Source organism: Castor canadensis, chromosome 9, assembly GCF_047511655.1.
Source record: "Castor canadensis chromosome 9, mCasCan1.hap1v2, whole genome shotgun sequence".
In the NCBI taxonomy this organism is placed as follows: Eukaryota; Metazoa; Chordata; class Mammalia; order Rodentia; family Castoridae; genus Castor; species Castor canadensis.
Genome location: NC_133394.1, coordinates 134,786,071 through 134,807,993, shown reverse-complemented (window position 1 = coordinate 134,807,993; position 21,923 = coordinate 134,786,071). Strand labels below are relative to the sequence as shown.

Sequence of the window (21,923 nt, the reverse complement as noted above, 5' to 3'; positions counted from 1 at the left end):
TCACTATGTTTCAGAAGAGACCACACTTTCCTGTTAATGACACTGTCTTTATTAACAACAGAGTCCTTCATTTAATTCTTTTGGCTTAATCCTTAATAACTAAAAATGGTAATTACTAATACTTATTGAGCACATACTATGTTTCAGACTCTAGTCTATGTATTTTCTGTATATTAATTAAAACATTAATTATAACATTTAATTCTCTTGATAAGCACTGTGTCCTTTTTACAGATTAGGAAACTGAGGTCTAGAGAGCAAGGTAACTTCAGAGCACAAGTAAATGCAGACTCATGGATTTGAACTCAGCTAGTCTTACTCTAGACCTTTCCCCACCATCCATGTTTTTATAACGCAAGCCTGAATATTGCATTGCACTGTTGTTTATGCTTTTCTCCTTGCCTACATCCAGCTGGGGAAAAGCATGTACACTGTAGGCTAGTTGTCCAAATCTGGGTTTCACTTGGCCTGCCATTTCATTTGCTTTGTGATATTAGACAAATTGCCTTTTACATCTTTGAGATGATATGTATCTTATAGAATAATGTATCCTATCTTACAGAATATCTTATAATTAAGTAGGGCTATGTATAAAATGAGCATGTAGTGCTTGACACATGGTCAACACCACCCTTGGCCTGAGAGAGAGCAGTTTTTCTTAGTGCTGCCAATTGTGAGAGACTGGGGAGGTCTTTAACAAGGTGTTCTCTGTGACGTGTCTATCCTGTCATCCTCATTGGATCAGTGCAGTATTGATCAAAGTGGTATGTGTGTTTTAAACTGTATTTTGTTGTTTTGGAGTACAGATAATTGCTAGAGGATTTCTCTTTTCAATGTTCTTCCTTAAGGTTGAAGCCCAGTCCTGAGAAATTTTTTAGTGCATAAAAGCTTCCTGTGGAGTATATTATACAGCTTATTTACTTTTTTCTTTAATTTTTTTCTAGGAAATTTGGTGAGCGGCCTCCACCCAAACGACTCACTAGGTAAGCATTCTATTAGTCTTTCACTCAAACATTTCATATATGTGTAGCTCCTGTCATTTTAGAAACTATGTTAGGAGGTCTTCTCCAGATCATAAGCTTATCCCTTCCCCTCTTCCCCCCAAAACAAAATAGGAATAAGAGGGTATACTCAAAAGGGAAGAATGAAGCCTTTTTGAAAATTAAACTAAAGTATCATGTAGTGAAGTTACCAACGGTGGCACATAAAGAAAGTTTCCTGAACCTAATGATTATGGGTAAGACTGGAAAGTTTTAATAAATGCTTTTTTTTTGAAAAGAAAACAATATTTTTACCTATTTTAAAGAAAACATAAGATTGGCTGGTTTTCTTTTTAATGAGAGTATATGTAATATATGCACATACATATACACTGTTCTCATTATAAAATTAATTTACAATTCACATTTTAATTACAGATGTTAAATTTCATAAAAACGATTTAAAAAGGTTTCTAAGTCAGATATAAAATAAAGAAGCCATTTCCAGTCTTCTTTCTCTTTCAAGAAAATTGCTTGCATAAAGATGTATATGTGTGTTTTTTCTTTTTCTTTCGCAATGAGACTAGGAGCATACTCTACCATTGTTTTGCACCCTTAACTCGACAGTGTATTACATCATCTACATTGACAGTCTGCTTTGATGGCTTTGCATTTTCCATTTTCTTCACACCATTCTTGACTTAATGTTTTACATTGATGGCTATTTACGATAGTTCCAAATTAGTGCTACTATTAAAAGAGCTGTTGCACTTAAAGAATGATGGGAACCTGTCAGAAGAACACAGGAGGCAGTTTGAAGCATTTTCTGCTAGGCAAATCTTCATCAAATAAATAATGATGTAATAGATTAAAACCTATAGATGAAGTCTGTATAGGTTGAGCATCCCTTATCTGAGAATCTGAAATGCTCCAGGACCCTAAATTTTTTAATTGTTGACATCATGCTCAAAAAGCTTGGGATTATGGAGTGTTTTAGCTCTTAAAGTCTATGCAAATACTACAAACTCCAAAAAATTCCAAAATCTGAAATGCTTTTGGTCCCAAGCATTTCAGAAAAGGGATATTTCAACCTTTACTGATAATTACTTACCTTCATACTGCATTACTTATCTCAATATACAAATAATTACATATCTCATTGTGCATATTATTTATATAAAATATTGTAGAATTATTTATATAAATGAATCAGTAAATAGGGGAAAGGAGATAGCTTTTCTTAAGAGAAGAATGCCACCTAATAATGACTTGCAAAAGGATTGTGGAATTGAGGAAACCCCCATTTGACAGTCACCATAGTGGTAATTATTTCAGGCAAAAATCAGTGCATGCTTAAACTACCAGATTAAATGAAGTGTGAGGAAAACAAAATACTTATGTAATCTCAACAAATCCTTACAAAGTATAAGAGGAAAGACTGTAGGATGATGATAGTTCAGAAACCTAACAGATACCACCTTAGTTAAGTAATCTAAATTGACATCACCAGTAATGAATAAGTAGATATTGTGTGTATGCCAAGAGTGACACAGAATCACCTTCAGTTTAAGGAAATATCAGACAGATGCAAATTAAGGAACAGTCTATAAAATAAATGGTATTTATTCTTTAAAAATCTCAAGATCATGAAAAACAAAGAGTAAGGAACTGCTCCAGATAAAAGGAGGCCAAGAGACATAGTAAGTATATTTAAGTAAATCCTGAACCAGGGAAATTTTTTCCTTTTCTGTAAACTAGAGTTGGCAAATGTGTTTTGCAGTGGTGGGTCAAATAAAAAATGTTAGGCTTTGTCAGCAAGACTGAGTGTTTTGTGGATTGTCAACTCTGCTTTTGTATCCTCAAATTACCCATAGGTAATATGTAAATTAATGGCATATCTGTCTTCCAGCACATCTTTTTTTTCTTTTAAAGAACAAAAACCAATGGTTGTCCTAATTTGACACAAGGGCAGTAGTTCTCCAGATACTTACTTCTTGCCCAGTAAAGGATAGTAGTCATCCCAGTAGTAGTCAAACAATAGACAGAATTTGAATAAAATCTGAAAAGTAGAATTGCTCTATTTACATATATAGGTAATTTAAAATTTAATAAATATTTTTGTGTTCTAAGCAACCAACAGTTCCTTGGATTGACTTCTAAGACTAATATGTTTTGATGACTAAGTTAGTTAATGGATAAGTTTGTAAAAATAATATGTTAGTCAACTTCATAAGGAAATTTTCCTTTACCTAAATACATCCAATAATATAGTTAGGTCCCATCTACTTTGTCATGATTTTTCTTCATGTGCCCTTTAAGTGATTTTTACCTGTTTGGAAAATCTTAGTAGCTTTAAGGACTACCACTTCTGGCCAAGATGGACAGGAACTGGAAGTCCTCTCTGGCCTGAAACAACTAAAAACACTGACAAAAAGTATGAAACAGTAGCTTTTAAGATTTTGAATGTCAGGCAAGGAAGAACAGTGATTCCCAACAAACAGGAGACAAATGAGGCAGCTCTACAATTGTCCCAACTTCTTGCCTAGAGTTTCAGGGTCAGTAGGAGAATTCACATTTATCTGGGAATGCAGAGGCTAAGACACTATTGTTTGCAGGGCAGATCCACAGAGCAAGGTACAGAATGAATGGTACAAAGAGTTCCAGATCTGCAGAGGGTCTCTTGTGGTCTTGATGATCAAGTATGTAAGGACCATGGTTGGAGACAAACCTATCTAGAAGAATTAGAGGAAATAGTTCCTGAAACCCACTTGTAGCTGTGAGGCAGAAGGGGTTTCAGAGATGCAGAAAAACTTTTAGGGATTATGAATATTTTTATTTTGATTCTGGTGATGGTGTGTATATATATATATATATATATATATATATATATATATATATATATATATATATATATATATATATATATTTACTTAAACACACACACACATATTACACGCCAAAACTTGCCATGTTGTATACCTTAAGTTCATTTTATTGTATTTCAATTAAATCACAATAAAACTTTGGTAGCTAGCTTTTATACTTTAAAAATGTATATTGGCGTATCTGGTAGGAGAGAATTCAGTTGGTCTTTGTTTCTTTAAAAATGGACAAAGTACAGATTTATATTCTTTGTTACCACAGCTAGTATAAAGCAAATTTAGCAATAACAGCAAATGGAAAACCACTTACCAACTCTAATAAAAATTTGTTTTATTAAGCACAAATTTGAAAATTAGGACACACTCCCTTTTAATAGTATAGCAAATTGAGGCCCCACCTAACATATACATCTCTTTTAAAGAGATTTCCCTTTGAGGAAAATGTTAATATGATATTTTTTATTTGATCCAATAAAAGAGTTCACTGGGGTATGGAAGGTTTAATTCAGGGAGGGTTTCTTTTCTTTCTTTTGGAGGTATTGGTGATCCAATTCAGGGCCTCTGCTCTACCACTTGAGCCACAACCCTAGTCCTCTTTTTAAACATTTTTTAAAACCTATACTTCTCTATCATTATTCCCATTTTCCAAATTAAAAAATACTGGAAAATATCTTGTTGTTTAGAAAAAACAATTTCTGTCTGCAGAGTTTCTTTTAGAGTTTATAGCAGAGATAAGTATGATAGGAATTGAGTTTTAACCATAAAGAGCATCTCACTCTGTTGAAATACCTTAATGTGGCACACAGGTATAACTGACAGTTCACAAAAACATACTTGGCTACCAGATCTTAACTAAGGTAGAGAAACAGTTGTTCTTTTTACCATTCAGGCTTCTCATTTTATCATTTATAGCCTGGTGTCATCAATGAAGACCTTAGTTACAGTGCAGTTAGGAATCAGACTTCAGGAATGCTGAGTGCATTGCTTTGAGGTGCGCATCTCTTGGGTAGGAGGTCTGGGGTCTGAAGTTACAACTACAACAGGAGTGTAACACATACATTCAAAACAGAGAAATAATCCTGGTGTACCAAGTGACTTGGTCCTGTTGTAATAACGAAAGAGTTTTACTGGAATCTTGAAGGTTCTTACATTGCAAGAAACCTGCGAAGGCATGTAATCTTACTAACCTTCTCTCTATAACACTACAGCCTGGTAGCTACTAACTCATGTTTGCGTTGCAGTTGTTTAGTAGCAAGGAATTTCCTTCATAAGGTTTACAATTTCTTTAGCTAAATTGCTGGAACTATTTTATGTTCTCTTGCTCAGAAAACCATTTGTCTATCACTTGAACTAACCCTTGTTACAAAGCCCACCTTCTGTTGGTCTCACTGCCATATCTCTGTTCTTATAATATCTCTATGTGTGTCTTTAATGCTCTGGTCAGACTTTATGGAAATAATCAGTTTCTGAAACACTCTTCTTGTTTTGTTTTGGAGGTTGCCCTAAAATGAGTAATAATACCCTGTTATGGAATAATCCAGTCCCTATGTATGAGAACTGACCTTGGGGTGCTGTGAAATTGAAGAGGGACGCAGATTCAGGTTTACAAAGTACAATTTGTTAGGGACTGGCAGAAATGTGGTTATGGGTGGCAGTAACACCAAGTAAATATCTACAGTTTGGGTCAGGAAACAGGTGTGTATAAAGTGGTCAAGACATAGGTGACTTCATTAAAGCTGGAATATACCTGATTTATCTTAAGCTAATAGCATCAGAGTTGGGCACATTCCTGGTACCAAGTTCAGGTTATAAAGCTCTACATACCATTTTAATGGCTTTGTCTATTTATTGTATGCTGGGAAACCCTGCAGGAAAAACCAGCCAGTGTCACTGGGGGATAGTCATGGCACTTATGACTTGATATGGCTGCAGTTGAGTCAAGCTGGGTCCCTCCCTACACACTCTTAAGACGAAGCTTAAGAAACAGCCTCCATATCTGTTGTCCACCTTAACATAGGTTATATGTTCATATTTATTATTAATTTGGGGATTCCATTGTCTTTCAGTAAGTCCTGACTTTTTGTTTTTGAATCTTATCCATATATGCACTTCTTTTGGCAATACTGCTTTCAAACTCAGAACCTTGTACTTGCTAGGCAGGTGCTCTACCATGTGAGCCATACCCTCAGCCTTCTTTGCTTTAGTTATTTTAAGAATAGTGTTTTGTGGGTTTGCTTGAACTGTCCTGGACCTCAGTCTTCCTTTTTATGCCTTTGCAATAGCTGGGATGACAGGGGTGCACCACCAACACCGAGCTTATTGGTTGACATGGGGTCTTGTAAACTTTTTTGCCAGGGCTGTCCTCAAACCATGATCTTCCTGATCTCGGTCTCCTGAGTATTTGGGATTACAAGCGTGAGACACCGCATCACAGACATGCATGAACCTGCATGCACTTTTGAGGGAGTGGGGGCAGTACTAGGGGTTGAATTCAGGGATTCATGCCTGCTAGGCAGGTCCTCTGCCACTTGAACCACTCTGCCAGCTTTTTTTTTTTAATGTTGGTTATTTTTGAGGTAGGGTCTCGCTTTATGCTTGGGCAGGCCTTTAACTGCTGTCTTCCTGATCTACACTTCCAAAGTAGCTGAAAGCACTTCGGAGTAGTATTTTACCAAAGAAAACAAACAATGCGTTTTCTTTGTCTGTCCTTGATTATGACCATAGGTGCTTGTTTATGTGCCTTTGCTCTTTGAGATTCATCCTCTTGCTTTGAGACAAAGAACCTTCTATTCTTGTGGTCTGTTTTCAGCCTCTCCTAATAACCAGAGAGTACTTTGTATTTTACGTCTCAGCATTACATGTCTTAACCTAGTCACTCATTCTTTCTTTACTTAGGACATCCCTGAATACAAGTGTCATATAAGCTAGGTAAATGTGAAATAAATTTAGATTTATAGTCAAAACCATAAAGCTGAACTGCAACATTAATAGTAATACACAACTTTTGCTCTGCATAGTTACTAGTCACATAATTAGTTCATAAATGATAAACAATCCATATAAAATGGTTGCAACTAAAATTCAGTTTAAACCAATCACGTTTGTAAGATATCTTGTTGGTTGGCGGAGAGAATGGGGTAGAGTAGGAAGGGACTGTGCCAGCCCTGGAATTCCTGGAGCTAAGTTCATATCAACTAGGGCTGGAAATATAAGAGCCAAGATTATGACCTTGCCTTTGAATATCAGTACCCCTTACTGTTAAATGTTCTGATTCCCCCAGTCCTCAGTTTTTCTCTGCATGCAAAATATAGTCTTAAATAAGTAGCAAAATGGTATATTTCCAAAATAAACTTTGAAAACAATAAAACACTAAAGTTTTCATGACCTGTTGCTCATGATGTAAGTAGCAAAATGGTATATTTCCAAAATAAACTTTGAAAACAATAAAACACTAAAGTTTTCATGACCTGTTGCTCATGATGTAATAGCCAATGGCTGTTTGGAAGAAGAGGGGGAAAAGTTTGTTTCATAGCTGTGTGGTAGGATTTGAAGCAGTTTACCTGTATATCCACTAAAAGTCTGTGTGTAATGAAGGAACATTTTTACTTTTATCCTAGAGAGGGAATGAAGAAATTTGCAGATATCTCACTAGGAGCAAAACTCCTGCGTTTGTTTGACTTTGGTCACTAAGTATTAGGAGGCTACAGGACTTTGTTTACTGTTGATGCTGTCCCTAGATTGTCAATTTCAAAACTAGCCCTTGGGGAAACAGTAGTTTTGAGAAAAACAAGATTTTTGTTTGGTCTTAATAGTTGGAAAATGCAGCATATGAAATATCCCCTTAAAAATATATCTAAGACTAAGTGGTCCTGCATTGGAAGCATGGTTTTACCTATTTCATCTAGTTTTGGTAAGATTTTGGGCATTCACTGTAGTAAACCAGCTGAGTGAAGCTAAGTCTGAAAAGTGTTGTCTGGGGCAGTAAAAGATGAAACTGATAAAAATACTGCAGTCCTTGAGGGTATTGGAAGTGGCTGGGGAGTGTATATATAAATCTAGATGCAGAAGTTTGAAGAGTCTGGTAGAGATTCTGAAATCTCAGCTTTCTGCCAGTCTAATTTTGAAGAAGAGTTTTATAAAACAACAACAACAAACTATTAAATGTCAACCATGTGATATACTTAGTTGATTTTAAAATGTAACATGCCATTCATTGTTTTGAGACTACCCTTTTAAAATTGTTTCCTTTTTTTTTTTTTAAACTCTCTGAAGTGATCAGCAAACATTTTTTATTTAAAAGAAAAAAAAAACAACCCACAAATACAGTAGTTCCCTCTTACCTGTCAGGGATAAGTTCAAAGCCCTCCAGTAGATGCCTGAAACCAAGGATAGTACTGCTCCCTATGTAGTGCATAGGCTGTTTTTTCCTGTATATACATATCCAGGATAAAATTTAATTTATAAACAGCTTAATAATAAATGAGAACAGTTGCAACAATGTTTTGTAATAAAAGTTATGTATTCAAAACTAGTAGTAGTATATTTTCAGGCCTCAGTTGATGGTGAGTAGGTGAAACCACAGGAACCAAAACTAGATACAAAGGGCTACAGTAATTCTATTAGTGAGGATTTTTCAGCACCTGCATTACGTTTTTCCAATAATAAAAGTTCTGTTCTTTCTTAAAAAGACATTTGATGACTGTGGCATCTTACTGTTGGGTTATTTTTGGTTTGTTCCAGTGGTTTTCAACTCAGGTGATACCACCCCACTCTACCCTCTGTCTCAATATTTGGCAATATCTGGAGACATTTTTGGTTGTCACAATTCAAGAAAGGGTACTCTTGGCACCTGCTGGATAGAAGCTAAATATCCTACAGTGCCTTGATAGTCCCCAAAACAAAGAATTATTTTGCCCAACATAGTGATAGTTCTGAGAGAAAACTTAATCTATTTGGAAGAAAACTGTATGGGCTGTCATTCCATGGGCTTTACTATTTGTGTTTCTTTAGAGTATCTTTTTTGAATGCCTTCTGAAGATGCAGAAAGAAAATTACCAACTTTCCTCCCTCCCTCCCGTCCTTTCTTGTAGACTAGTGCTGTGCCACTCCAGACATATCCCCAATAGCTTTCATTTTATCATTGAGGCTGTGTCCTTCCAGTCTGACTCCAGTCTCAGTTCTACCTCTTACTGGTTCTTCACTCCGTGTTTCTGTCTGTCTCTCCCTCTCTCTCTAGCCCTCTCCATCTCCCCACCTCTCTTCTCTCTGCAGTATCAGAGGTTGAACCTAGGTTCTTGTGCATGCCAGGCAAGGGCCGTATAGCTGAGCTGCATCTCTACCTCATTACCAGTCCTCCTCAGTTTGAATTTATACATTTTCTTCTTGACAGTCCTGTCATTGCATATTCCTTTTGGGAAATTTCATTAACTTCCCTGGCCTCATGTGCTAGTTATACACCAGTGAAGCACCTGTTTGTAGCCCAGGTCCCTCTCTCAAACTGCAGATGGGGTGTTTCCAGTGACCTGTTGAACACTTCCAACTCACAGGTGCCAGGGGTTGAGTTTTAGCAACAGAGCCCATTAATACATGCCCACTTCTCCCCAAATAAAAGATGTAAGGAGTTAAGATTTTTTCCTGTCTTCTCCCCTACATTCTTCTTCTTTTACTTCCTTCATCTATGTCTTCCAGTCTTTTCTGTGAGATGAACTAACTAAAAAAAAAAAAATTAATTATGTAGCTTAAAAAACTCCCAAGATCTGTCATTGCTTCACGCTTGCTTGGTAAACACTCTGCCACTTGAGCCATGCCGCTGACCCTGCTTCCTTTTTTTTTTTTAAATTAATATTTTAAGTTTTTTTCAGATTGCTTAATATTTTTTGCCTGCACACTTTTATCATTATTGATGTAGAGTAATCCTTGAATTATCATAAACTTTTATACTTAGTATTTAAGTTTACAAATGTCCAATTTTGGAGCCCTTTCACAATTGACTCCACCCTTTTTGCCAGCCTTATTCATTTCTGTTACAATCTTGTGAAGTTTATTTCAATTTCTGACTGCCACTTCTACTCGCTGTAAGACCTTGGGCAGCACAGTCAAAATGGTGTTAGTAGTATTTTCATGGATTATGAGGATGAAATGAAATACTGTGTTTAAATGCATTAGTTCAGGGCCTGGCACACAGTAAACACTGGTTTTGTTGTGACTGTCTTACTCCTCAGCTGGAGTATCACTGCACCCAGTGTGGAAGATCATTTGTGTTTGACCACACTACTCTCGAGCCCTGGAATGCCTTTTTCTCTCCTCTTCTCACTGTGTCTACTCCTTTTCCATCAGATTCCAGCTCTTTCTTCAGCATGCAGGCCCTTATCACCCACTCCCTCTTTTACATTAGCATTCCCTTGTTTTGGTGTTTTTGTACATACTTCCATTTGGATCACTGTACTTCATTACTGTTTGTACCTTGAGTTCCTTTTTAGTGATAGAGATTAGCTCTCAGTCTATCTCTGTCCTGGTATTACTTGCCATGCCTTGCAGCTAGTAGGTTTTTTTCAGTCAGTAAATTTAATGCTGTCATCCAGGTTATCTCATTTAATCCCTTCAGACACCCTGTGTTAAGTAGGTGGTGTTGCCTCCAGTTTCCAGATAGGTGGGAAACAGGCTGCATGAGGTTAAACTATTTGCTCCAGGCTACTTTCTTTGTGTGTGTGTGTGTGTGCTATAAATCTAGAATTACCCACATTTAACAACTTACTGCTATCATATAGATGTCCTCTTAAATTTTACCTTTGTCTTTACTTATTATATAAATAGAATAGCATTTAAGTTTAGTAAAATATTTCTTGATGATTATCTTAGATGCATCTTGGTGCTAACTTTGTGATGTGTAAAACTGCTCAAGAATTGGAATTCTGCTGATTCAGAATTGGTATAGTTTCATCTGTGTAGACCTTACTTTCTTTGTAATATTACTTGGCAAGATAATTGGGCAAATAAATATGCATTACATTTTATAGAACATTTGCTTAATAAACATGTAAAGTAGTTTATATTTTTTTCAAGATTTATTCCAGTTTTTCACTAATTTCAATTAGGCTTTATTAGATGTTATACATTTAACAACATCCTTCAGAAAATCATGTTTTTATATAATTGATAGCCCTTTTTTAATCCTAATGTAGGACTGTTGCTTTATCATGTAATTAACAAGTTAAGATGATTTACAGCTTTTGTATTCAGTGAAATACACTGATTCAAATAGCTGTGATAGCAAAAGGGGGGGTTAGGAATAAGATTATCAATAATTTAAAGCAACATTGGCAGTGTTTTGATTCCAAAGAATGAGCACATTTCTTCTTTGAAAGAACAAAGTATAAGCTGGGCTCCAGTAGTTTGTGCCTGTAATTCTAACTACTTGGGAGGGAGATTGGGAAGATAGAAGTTTGAGGCCAATCCATGCAAAAATTTCGTGAGCCCGCATCTCAACAGAAAAAGACTGGGTATGGTGGCACGTGCCTATCACCCCAGGGAGGGTAAGAAGCATAAAACAGGAGTTTGGCAGTCCAGGCTGGTCTGGGCAAAAAGCAAGACCCTGTCTCAAAAATAATAAGAACAGAAAGGACTGCAGGCATGGCTCAAGTGGTAGAGTACCTGCCTCACAAGTGTGCATCATGGGTTCAAAAGCTAGTTCCACAGGGGGCAGGGGAGAAAGAGTACAGTTGAAGAGAAGCAGTATTTATGGCCCCATTATATAGTGTTCTTTAAATTTAATCATGGCTTTGTTCTGTTTTACTGTTTTTGTCTTTAGGTTTGCTTGTTTAAAAAGTATTCATAAGCATTATCTGTCATTACTGAGCATAGTAAGAGAAAAATTTCATTAGAAAGTATATCCCTGAGTTTGATCAAAGTATATTATATGCATGTATGTGAATATCAGAATGAAATCTTTGTACAATTTATGCTAATAAACTTAAAAAAAATTTCACCCCTACAATGGTAATTTTTATATTTCATTATAGGGAAGCTATGCGAAATTATTTAAAAGAGCGAGGGGATCAAACAGTGCTCATTCTTCATGCAAAAGTTGCACAGAAGTCATATGGAAATGAAAAAAGGTAAGATTACATTTTTTCTGGTGGATAGTTAATTTTAGTTATCACAAATCTGCAAGGTGTGTATTTAAATTAATGTCTGAGGTTGGTTTCTATTACTGGATTAATGAGGGGAAAGGGAATTTTTTTTGGTTGGTTGGTTGGTTTGGTGTTTTTGTAATTTTTGAGACTGGATCTCTCCAGGGTAGCTCGGGCTGGCCTCAGAACTGGAGATTTGAGTGCTGGGATTATAGGCATGTACCATTCATTATGCCTGGTGGGATTTGTCTTTTGAAGGAAAGAAACAAATTGACTTGAGACATACTCAAGCTAGAAGGAAAATTTAGTGAAGATTATCTGGCAAAATCTCTGATTTTTCAAAATTAAACCCACTTTTTCTTCTGGTGGCATTTCCTGAGTATTTTAGTAAAGCACTAACATTCACAAAGATGGTTTTCTTTTGGTGGCAAATGTACTTGTAGAAACAAATGCATGTCCCCATTTTTAAAGGAAAAGGTAAACAATCCCTTGAGCTAAAACTGTCTTAAGTTTAAGTTAGCTTTGGAGTCATTGCTAAGAAAATGTTCCCAGCCCCCCTCTCTAGACCCTGTGCCTGTTCTTGTTGTTAAAACCTGCATACATTGGGTTGCAGCAGTGCATGGTGGCGGCAATCCCTACTATTCAGGAGGCCGACACAGGAGGATTGCTTGAGCCCAGCAGTTCCTGGCCAACCTTACCTGACTTTACAGAAATCAAAGTTGAATTTAGCAAAGTAATCGTTACATTTATTATTTCTCACAGTATCTTACAAATTTCAGCGTTTTTTTGTGTAATTGTAGATTTCTAGGGTTTTTGTTGTTGTTGTTTTTTTTCAGATGATGCTACAGATCAAATCCAGGGCTTCAAGCGTGCTAAGGAAGTAGTGTACCACTGGGGTATATCTCCAGCTCCCAAATAATCATTTATGGCCCAATCCTTTCTGGGGGTGAACCCAGAGCCTTGGAGACTTGCTAATCAAGTGCGCTTCTTGATAGACATCCCCTGTTAGTTTTCTTCTCTTGTTTCCTGAAATTTTCTTGTTACTAGTTTCTTAAGTCATTGTTTTTTTCAAACAGCTTTTTTTTGTTGTTGTTGTTAAACCTTCATGGGTAAAGTTACCTGCTTGTGGAGAAAGATCAAAGGCTTTTTGGATTGGCCAGGAAAGCACCTAACTAAACTGGGAGGGAAAAAAAATGCAAATTTCAGTGGTTGGGTTAAAAGGAATGAGTGGAATCTTAGAAGTTGTAACAAAAAGGAAATTTTTAGCATATGCACAAGAGTAGGAAAAGTAGAAGTTTATAATTAAATTGATTTGCATGCTAGAAGGAAATTAGAAAGCACTTTTCCTGAAGTCATCTAAATCTGAGCTGAGAAGAAAGTGAAGCTGTTTAGTTATAATTTTCCTCTGTTTTATTTAGGTTTACTAAATTTTGTATTATTTTACCTTACTAATAAACTTAATCACTGGTTTAGAATTACATATAAGAAGAAGTTGGTGTGTATAGTTTGGGACATAGAAAATCAAATTGAAGTAACTGCTCTTTTTCATGAATTTAACACTGGAAATTTGGGTGTTTCTGTTTTGTTATTTTTTAAATAATGAAATTTAGTGTGTGTACACAGCGAGTCATTTTTTTTCCTAAGCAAAACAGAAACCAGCACCCTCGTCACTAATAAGGTCTAAAAGATCAGCTGTGCTGCTCACAGTGATTCTGAAGTAGACAGTTTCCATATGGTCTCCTCATGAGGAGGAGTGCTTCCCCAATACTTGATTTTAATCCTCAGAGCAATATGTTATAATCCCCATTTTGAAAGGAGAATAATGTGCTCAGGTTCATGTTAGTTAGGAATCCTCAGAGCCAGGATCAGAATTCTTGAGACTAAAATTGCAAATCCACATTCATTTATTTACTTTATATTAATTTAAATTCTCAAGAGTACACTGTCACATGGAGTCTATGTTGATAGTACCCTAAATTTCATAGCCTTCGTTGGTTAGCTATAGCAGGGATTGAAAATGGAGGAAATAAAGATACGTAAAAAACATAAACTTCGTTAACTTGAGTTTCACCTAGAACCATCCCTTACCAGTAGCTGGGCGAGACTGTGTACTGGATGTAATTAAATTATTAAGACATAATGTTTACCATATGGCTCCAAATTTGAGCAGTGCTCATACTGCTTTTCACTCTGTGGATTTTTGAAAGTGCATTTTATTACAATTGAATGTATTTATTAATTTATTTCTTATCTCTGATCACCTGTTAGGTGCCAGGTGCTATATAAAAGAACCTTTACAAAGTTACTGCCATGTAGTATTATGGTGTATAACTGAGGCTCGGTGCAGTAATGAAAGAAGAAGACCTATTGGAAAAATGTTAAAGTTCAGATAAGGTTCCTGTTTGATAGTCACCATTAAAAATACAAAGATGTAGTGTCTTAAGTTAAAAGATTTAATGATTATCTTTCATTGAAGTAGCCTTTATTTTTCAGTTTCCTTCCGGTATGTCTAGCCAGTCTATAATTCCATTTAAAAACTTAGAGTCAAGAAACTATGAAAAAGTAATGATGAAAATGCTAGAGTAAACTACTTTCCTATATTTTTACTTGTTAGAATTTCCAAAGTAGCCATAGACTGTCTGCCTAGCAAGCATATGGCCCTGAGTTCAAACCCCAGCACACCTCCATAAAAAAAGAGGGTGTATTAAACATGTATTACTTTGTGATAAAGGGGGAAACCCACTGAATTTACTTGATTTTAAAAAAGTATTACGGGTGCCAGTGGCTCATGCCTGTAATCCTAGCTAATCAGGAAGCAGAGATCAGGACTAGTAAGGTTTAAAGCCAGCAGGGCAAATAGTTTGTGAGATCTTATCTCAACAATACTAAACACAAAAAAAGGCTGGCTCAAGTGGTAGAGTGCCTGCCCGGTAAGCTTAAGGCCCTGAGTTCAAACCCCAGTACTGGGGGGAAAAAAAGAGAAGTGTTAGTAGTAAAGGACTGATGCCAGGCCTCTTGCTTGACCTACAAGCTCTGCTGAAGCTCTTTTGAGGATTAACAGGCCAGTGGCCTTTAGTCCTGTGGAGTTCCCAGTGGAAAGAGAAAGAACTCCCTGCTCTCTTGGACTACTAAAACATAAAGCATGAGGTGACCTGGGGACATGGCTCCATTTCTTTTGGCTTGCCTCTTTGGCAAAAAAAAAAATAACCCCAGTATGCAAAAAATACTTGGTCAGGAAATTTCATTCAAAATTTTAAAGTATTCTTGATATTAACTTTTGTGTCTAATAGCAACTACTTGCATAGCACATCCATTGTCCCATTCTTTTGGTTAGTTTTAATTTTTCTTTAAGGACGTTCTGCCCAGTTTAAAAAACTAAACTTACTAAACTATTGTGTCCTCATAAGGAAATATTAATATTCCACCTGACAGTAACATTCACTGTCTTCTGGTAAGCTGAGCAGTAGTAGTAGCAATGCTGGTGAGACAGCAGTGAAGCTATTTAGATACTATAGTTTTGAAGTCATACTAGAATTGTTTTAATTGGGCAACTGGTGTGCAAAAATCCCTACATACTCAGTCATTTTGAACTGAATATAGTCTGTTTGAACTGAGCATCAAAATGATTCTGCACAGGTAGTCACGTCATGTAAATAGATTTTGTCTAACCAAACTTCTTGTATTTATTGGGCTAAATAAGAAATCTTCTTTAAGTCTGTGAAGTTTCTTAAGATGCTAATCGGTTCTCAGAATTTGAAGAAAATGTTCTTGAATCTTTGAAAATAAGACTGTACTATAAGATCAATAAAATCTTAAATGTGCATATATTGCCACCAAGTGGTAGAGGAGAGCATTGTCATGATTGCTTGAAGCTACTGGGAAATAGGAGAAAATAAAGGCAACATTGTTTCATAGGATTCTGTAGAGCAGCTATTATGGTCTGTTAAGTTCTACTGAGTGATTAAGACATATTGACCAAGTTTTAAAAATCAGCAGTTTCATACACCCATCTACAGGTGTATTTTGGTTTTTGTTTGGTTAATTATATGACCTTTTATTCTTATCTCCTGTCCCTTAAATTTTCTTTATTTGTATTGCCTTTTTTTGGTAGATATGCTTATCTTTTATTTGATTGCTGTATCACTACTGAATTCTATGGAAATGAACATTTGATCCTTCTGTTGCTTTCTTAGGGGTGCCAGTAATATACTATTTAAGATGTGATTTCATCTGCACCTTACAGAAATAATCTACAATGTTTAGAGTCTGTTGGGTTTGCTGTTTCTTATATCACAGCTTTTTTGAATAGTTACAGAATTGATATTTTTAAAAGGCTAGCTCATAGACTATTGAGTCTTCATTTTTCTTACATTTGTTACATACTTGGCAAGCCCTTTCAAGATACAACTTTGATGACTATTTTAAGTAAAGATGTCTTTATCTGCTTGCCTGATGTTATCCCATTAACCAACATTCCATCACTATTCTTTTATCATTTCAGCCTGCTTTATATTTTTCAGATTGAAATAAAAGTATATTTTGAGATAATTTCTTGAGATTTGACTACTACATTTGGTGTGATATGCTAAAGCATAGCTTTTTGAATTTTATAGCTGACACGCCAATTTATTTACTAAGGAGTCTTAATACCAGTGCAATAAAATACTAACAGGAGACAAGTTTCCAAAAGTTTTTCAGCCTCCTGAGTGTGCCAGTCTAGGTACTTGAGTCTGTGCCATGGTAAGCATTGGGTGGCTCCCAGCATTAAAAGCCAGAAAGATCCCGGGTGCAGACTTAAATTGAGCTAATTCCAAAATTAGCCCAGCTAATCCAGGCATCCTTCCAAACTTGTAGTGACCTGGAGCAGGGCCCACTACCTTGGCTGTGACCTTTATATCCATAGCCTCCTGGTGTGAGTAAGCAGGCATGAAAGCTGCTCTTTTCTTCTGGTTTAGATAAGTACAAGATTACAGAGGTTTCCCTCTTGGTCTTCAGTTTCGTCTCTAGGGCCCACTTGGTCTACTTACCCATTCCCTCCAGCTTCATCTGTTGATCCCCCTCCTTCTCTTTTTTTTCCCCCACTGTTGGTCATAGTTCCTATCTCAGAGTCTTTGCGTTTGCTCACCCTTGTACTGAAATGCTCTTATCTCCACATCCTCACATGGGTTTAAATGATAACTTTTAAAGTTCCGTCTTTCAGGTTCACATTTAAGTACCCCATCCCTTTTTATTTCTTTCCCTCAGTACTAATTGCTAGCTAACAGGGTATATATGTTATTTTACTCATTTTTTAATTGTGCCTTTTCTATTAGAGTCCTTGTTTCACTAGAACAAGAATTTTGTGTGTGATTTTTGTTTGTTTTTATTATTGTATTTCCAGTATTTAGAGATAAAATAGTTTGGAGAACTAATAAATAATAAATAAGCCCAAATCATTCTTGTAACTTATATGTAAAGTACTTGTAAAGTAGTGTGGTTTGGATTGTGAGGTAAAGATGATTCAGTTTGCTAAGTGCTGTAGTACATGCTGGAGGGAAAGCAAACAGGAAGTCGATGCTACTTACCTTCAGAAAGGCCAGAGAGCCACATCTGTCCTCCTGGTGTGCCATAGGTACTTGTGCATGCACACACACTTTTTAAATCCCACCCATTACCCCCTCCCCTCCCCCCTTTTTTTCTTTTTGTCTGGAATTTTGTGTAAAATTTGATTCTGGGTATCTGTTAGACTCCATAATTCAGTAGTGTGATTGTGAGTAGGTATATATTCACATTTTCAGACATGCCCTATTTTCTCAGTAGCTGATTATCATTGCATTTAAGTTCATGTTTTTCTTTTGGTAGGATTAACAGAATTAAGTAGCGTTTTTTCATACTCATAACTATAAGAATGTTGGATTACCACGAGGTCTTTTGTTTCAGGAAAGAGAGGAAGGGACCTGTTTCTATGGGTGATTAAAGAATATTCCTATTCATTTATTGTATACCTGGTTCATTCATTTATATTCTGACCTGGCTACCATAGGATTTTGGATTTTCAGGACCCTTAATTTAGGTTTTCACACTATTTGGGGAGACATATCAGAAACATTTTAATGTATGTACATACCAGCAGGTATAATTGAGCAAAAGGGAATTGTACCCTATGTAATGACTAGATTTAGTATGAACTATACAAAATAGGTTTGAGCTAGGCTTTGAATTTTTTTTTTTTTAAGATTGTTACATAGAAGATTATAAGGAAGTCATTCTAGATGGGGAGAGTTTGTGAGGGTAGTTGTTTAGTAACTAGGAAAACAAACCTATGAGTAGTTTATGAGTTCAAAACATACAGAATATTGTTCTCTTAGCAAAAAACATTTCTTGGTCCTTTACAGTATATCAGTGTTCAGGGGATGGGATCCACAAAACACTACTCTCGCATGATTTATACTCCAGTAATCCATTTTTATTTATTCCTTAGTTTACTTAGTTTTATTAATAGTTTTTAAATTCCTTCTGAAGGCATTGCTCTAATGCAGTTTTCCAGTTTAACTGCCAAATAGGTTATGTATAACATCCATAACAAAAATAGCATTAATTAATAATTATATTTTTTGAGTAGACCTTAAAAAGTAATCACAAATTATGTGATGATATATCATATTTTAGACATTGGATTTGTTGAAATCCCACAGTTCAGAACTTTGAGCTATATGGAAAATTAAAGAAAAGTTCTCTGCTGTGAGAAGTATCTAGTGTAACTGAATGCATAACTCCAAGATTTTACCAGAACAGCTGTGAAAGTCTATACTGTGGATGTGATTGTTGGCATTATAAAACTTTTCATAGGTGCTAGCTAAGTGCATTTTTCCAGTATAGTTTTGTATTCATATGTTCAAGAAAATTAAATGTCTTAAATGTAATTGTTTTGTGTTTTTTTCTTACATCATTATTCTTAGGTTCTTTTGCCCGCCTCCATGTGTGTATCTTATGGGCAATGGATGGAAGAAAAAAAAAGAACAAATGGAACGTGATGGTTGTTCTGAACAAGAGTCTCAACCATGTGCATTTATTGGAATAGGAAATAGTGACCAAGAAATGCAGCAGCTGAACTTGGAAGGAAAGGTACAGCAAGACTATTAGTTCCATGATACCAGAATGTAGCTTTCTTATTTTTGTGGTGGTTGATTTTTTTTTTTTAAATGGCTGTTAGTAATAATTTCTTGAATGTATATACTAGAATCAGATCTACACTTCTCAAATAGCTGTGATCTAGTCGTGATTCAGAGAGCCCATGCAGTTAGCATCTAAAGGTGGCGTGCAGCTTGCTGGCAGGTTTCTTTTAGAGGCCAATGATAAGTGTAGGTGACTGATCACTCATCTGTCCAACAGGAATGTGTCAACGAAGATACATTATCCAATGATGTTTTACTCTACCACCTTAACCTATGTATTATATTGGAAGCAGTGAGAAGAGACAAATTCTTACAAGCATTTGTCTGGGTGAAAAAGATCATTCTTTGTTTTACATCAGTACAGAGCTGTGCTATAAACAAAAACAGCCACAATTAGCTTTACTCAGATTTTTAAAGGGGATTTTCTTTGACTAATTGGCTGGGGAAAGAAATTTATCAAGCGGTTTTTACTAACTATTTTGAATTTAGAAAGCAGCACCTGTCAGTCTGAACCTTTAGTCCTGAAAAGTAATTATTCATTTCAAATTTAACTACTTTTCTCCTTAATATTAAAATTTGAAAGTAGCTCTGATCTCAAGAACTACACGAGTACTTTTTAAAATGGCACAGAAGGGCTATCTCCTTAGTCAGCAAACCATGGTTCCATATCTTAGTGGTTGCTGCTTTGTATTTGGCAGTAGGATGGGAGTTGGAGAGTAGTGCTAAGGGTGGTGAACCAGGAAACTGACTCAAAGTCAAGTTTTAGTTATTTTCCAAAGAGTAAGTACTAAGCCTTAATATCAATCGTCTTCAAATCTGGCATGTTAACTATGTATTTTAAATTTGGTTTGGGATAATACTTAATACAATTAATGATTGTTCATCTTAAAAGAAAATAGAGACCAGGTATGGTGGCTCACCCCTGTAATCCCAGATACTTGGGAGATGGAGATAGGAGGATTGTGGTTCTTGAACCAACCTGACAAAAAAGTTGGCAAGACCCTATCTTAAAAAAATAAGCCAGATGTGGTAGTACACATCCGTAATCCCAGCTATGTGAAAGGCATAAGTAGGAGGATCACATTCTAAGGCTGGCTTGGGCAAAAACATGAGACACTATCTGAAAAAATAACTAAAGTAAAAAGGACTGAGGGTGCGACTCAAGTGATAAGTCCTGAGTTCAAACCTCAGTACTTCCTCTGCCTCCCTCCTTCCCCCAAAAAGGGAAGAAAGGAAATAGAGCAGTAAAACCATATCTAAATTACGACTTGAGCTAAAGTAAAGAATGTATTTAAGTGATAGATTGATCAAGCAGATCTTAGTCATGTCTCATCTGTTTCTTGTTATGTAGAAAGTCTCAGAGTTGCATGATGCAAGTGGCACACAGTGTGTGAATGTACAGATCAGATTGGGAGTGAGAGGCTAGGGGTTTGAGCTACCAATGTATGCACTGTTGAATCAAACTTCATTGCTCACGGTAAGCCTTCCAGTGAGGTAATACCAAACCAACCAACCAATAGCATCTCCGTTTATCTTTCCTACTGTCTTGGCTTAGTAATACTGTGTTCAGATTCTGTGTCCTCAGGAGCTCCCTCAGCATGAACATCTTCCTTCTGTTCTGCATTATATTTTTCTCTATCTTATATCATTACATATTTTCCCCAAAGCCTAGAAATTGGTAGAAGCACAATACCTGCAAGATTGAGTATTTAACTAGTATTTGAAATACCTACTAATAGGGTAATACAATGTCTATAAGCCAAACTTGCATATTAATGTTTAATTTTAATGAAAAATGCTTTTGGAGAGGTCTGTATATGGCTGAGAGTCAGTAGAGAGCATTGCAGGCAGACAGAACAGCATAAGCAGGTTTGGAGAGCATAAAGCTGTAAGAGCATGATCTGTCTGAGGTAGGCAGGGATGCCAAGCTTCACAAAGGCACACTTTGCCTCCTGTCTGCCTCTCTCAACGTTTGTTCGCGTAAGGAAATTGTGTTTTCTTTCTATAGTCTGTTTGTTGTATGGCACAATTATCATCAAAAGATAAGGGAACTCTGAATAGTGGATCACACTTGTAATCCCAGCATTTGGGAGGCTGACTCAGGAGAATCACTGTTGAAGGCCACCCTGGACTACATAGCAAGACCTGGTATCAAAAAAAGGATATTTTGTATTGTTCGGTGTTCGTACTAATTTCAACAGCAGAATTTTTGCACACTCAGGCCTTTAAATTTGTGTTCATAATATTAGTATGTTGGATCTGAAATTTTATTTAATAGCTCATTGTTTGCTAAATACTCTTTTTCTTCAATTTTACATTTTATGTAGTTGCAGCAAGTTAAGCTATGAAAAAAAGGATCACTGCTCTGATTAGCACACTTCTGTTTTTATTTCTAAAAATTAGTCTTATTAGCACTATTTTATTTCTAAAGTTCAAGTATTTCTTCAATATTTTTGTACCCTATCTAGTATTATTCATTTCATGGCTTTGTATTGCCTAAAGATCTTACCTTTAAAGAGTTATTTTTAAGTTAGACTGTGTTCATTATTTTTAGGGAGATTATTACTATTTTTTGGTGGTACTGGGGTTTGAACTCAGGACTTCAGGTTTGCTAGGCAGCTGCTGTACCTCCTACTCTAGAGAGATTATTATACGCCATTTTTTGTCTACAGTTTCCATTTGCCAGTCCAACTTTTTAGAATTGCAAAGCAGTTGTAATTTTAGACCATTTTTGCTATTTTCTAAAGGACAGGTTTTTTTCCTTTGGTGGTGCTAGAG

At 36.0% G+C, this 21,923-nt stretch overlaps 1 protein-coding gene across 7 annotated transcripts in view; it reads left to right on the top strand.

The window, feature by feature from the left end:
- The window catches only part of Rbpj (recombination signal binding protein for immunoglobulin kappa J region), an 87,534-nt gene that overhangs the window by 49,262 nt on the left and 16,349 nt on the right, over positions 1 to 21,923 (top strand). For all 7 annotated transcript variants that reach the window (XM_074042507.1, XM_074042509.1, XM_020151158.2 and 4 more), the window contains 3 exons: positions 945 to 983; positions 11,881 to 11,976; positions 18,930 to 19,095. In XM_074042507.1, the coding sequence (XP_073898608.1) occupies positions 945 to 983; positions 11,881 to 11,976; positions 18,930 to 19,095 (301 nt within the window). The remainder of the gene's footprint in view (positions 1 to 944; positions 984 to 11,880; positions 11,977 to 18,929; positions 19,096 to 21,923) is intronic.